At 65.4% G+C, this 1340-nt stretch overlaps 1 protein-coding gene across 2 annotated transcripts in view; it reads right to left on the bottom strand.

Annotated features, from left to right (window-relative positions):
* Window positions 1–1237, bottom strand: part of CRKL (CRK like proto-oncogene, adaptor protein) — a 24406-nt gene extending 23169 nt beyond the window's left edge. For both annotated transcript variants that reach the window (XR_006680025.1, XM_004716328.2), the window contains exon 1: window positions 514–1237. Coding sequence is in view for 1 of the 2 variants with exons in the window: in XM_004716328.2 (XP_004716385.1) it covers window positions 514–824 (311 nt within the window). In the remaining variant the exon portion in view is untranslated. The remainder of the gene's footprint in view (window positions 1–513) is intronic.
* Between the last annotated feature and the right edge of the window lie 103 nt (window positions 1238–1340).

Here is a 1340-nt window from a genome sequence, read left to right as displayed (position 1 = left end):
GGCAGCGGGTTTGGTTTGGGGTTTATTAACTAGATGCAGCCCGGTTCCCGTCAAACTAAAGCCGGTGCCGACTATTTCCATGAGAAGATCGGAGACCGATCATCGCTAAGGCTGCTCGTCACTTGTCAACTACTTAGTCGCACAGACTGAGATCCGAGAGTTCGGAACCTGGGATGGTGAGATCGGCGGGGTGCCCCCCCCAAATCCAATGTTACGGCTACGGGCAGAGTCTCAAAGCCATCGGGGGTCCAAAAAAAAAAGAGAGAGAACAAAAACCCACACACACAAACAAGCACCCTGCGTTCGCGTGAATGCCACGGAGCGCAAGTGACAAAAAGGCACAAAGCAAACCTTTTACACTAGGCACTGGCTCTCACCCACAGTGACCCAGCAGGACCCCTGACGGAGCCTACCCTTCCTTTTAGAACACGTTCGGGAAGCGAACCTGGTTCCGGACGCGGCGCCCCGCCCCTCCCCAGCCCACCGCGTCGCCGCCCCCTCCCGGGTCCGTACCTGGACGCGGGCTCGATGAGGGTGGTGGTGTCCAGGTAGTGGATCTTGTAGAACTCCAGCAGGGCCGGCAGGTGGTCGAACTCCTGGTCCCCGATCTTAAAGCGGCGGTTGGGCAGGGAGTTGATGATGTAGTGGGAGACGCGCGAGTTCTCGGACACGGACAGCACGTAGTCCCCCGGGCAGGTGGACGAGTCGCGGACGAGGAACATGCCGTGGCGCTGGCCTTGCAGCCGGGTCTGCGCCTCCTGGCGAGACACCGGCCCCATGTACCAGGCTGAGCGATCCGAAGAGTCGAATCGGGCGGAGGACATGGTGTCGGGCTGGGCGCTCGGTGGCGGGTCGGGGCGGCGGTTCTGGAAGCCTTTGCCCTGCAGATGGCTGAGGGGCCCCGGGAGGGCCTCCGGCCACAGCTCGAGGGGCGCTCACTGGGCTGACCCAGCACCTTCCCCGCGGCACCGGGCCCGCAGCATCCTCCGCCGCCGCCTGCCTCACGGAGGGAGCCGGTCCGGGGAATGCGGAGCACGCAAAGACGATACCCGACGGAGGCCGCCCCGGGGGTCTCTGGCAGGCTGGCGGACCGGGCGTGGCTCCAGCGACTCCCAGCCTGGAACAGCCCGGCACTGCACCCCTAAAGTCGCGCACTGACCCCCGCCGCCGTGCGAAGGACCAGAATCCGAGGAGCGTCGCGCCTCCGGGCCGCTTTGGCCGCGACCGTTCCCAAGAGCCACAGCAACAAAATGGCGGACGCGGGAGAAGCGGCCGGCCACCTCCCCCTTCCCTCAGCGCGCTCGGTCTGCGCACGCGCAGCCCCCGCTCCGAGCCGGGGC

Source organism: Echinops telfairi, unplaced genomic scaffold (assembly GCF_000313985.2).
Source record: "Echinops telfairi isolate 266 unplaced genomic scaffold, ASM31398v2 ScPeMD7_29;HRSCAF=101, whole genome shotgun sequence".
In the NCBI taxonomy this organism is placed as follows: domain Eukaryota; kingdom Metazoa; phylum Chordata; class Mammalia; order Afrosoricida; family Tenrecidae; genus Echinops; species Echinops telfairi.
Note: the sequence above shows the minus strand (reverse complement) of the source record. Positions and strands in the feature narration are given on the sequence as shown.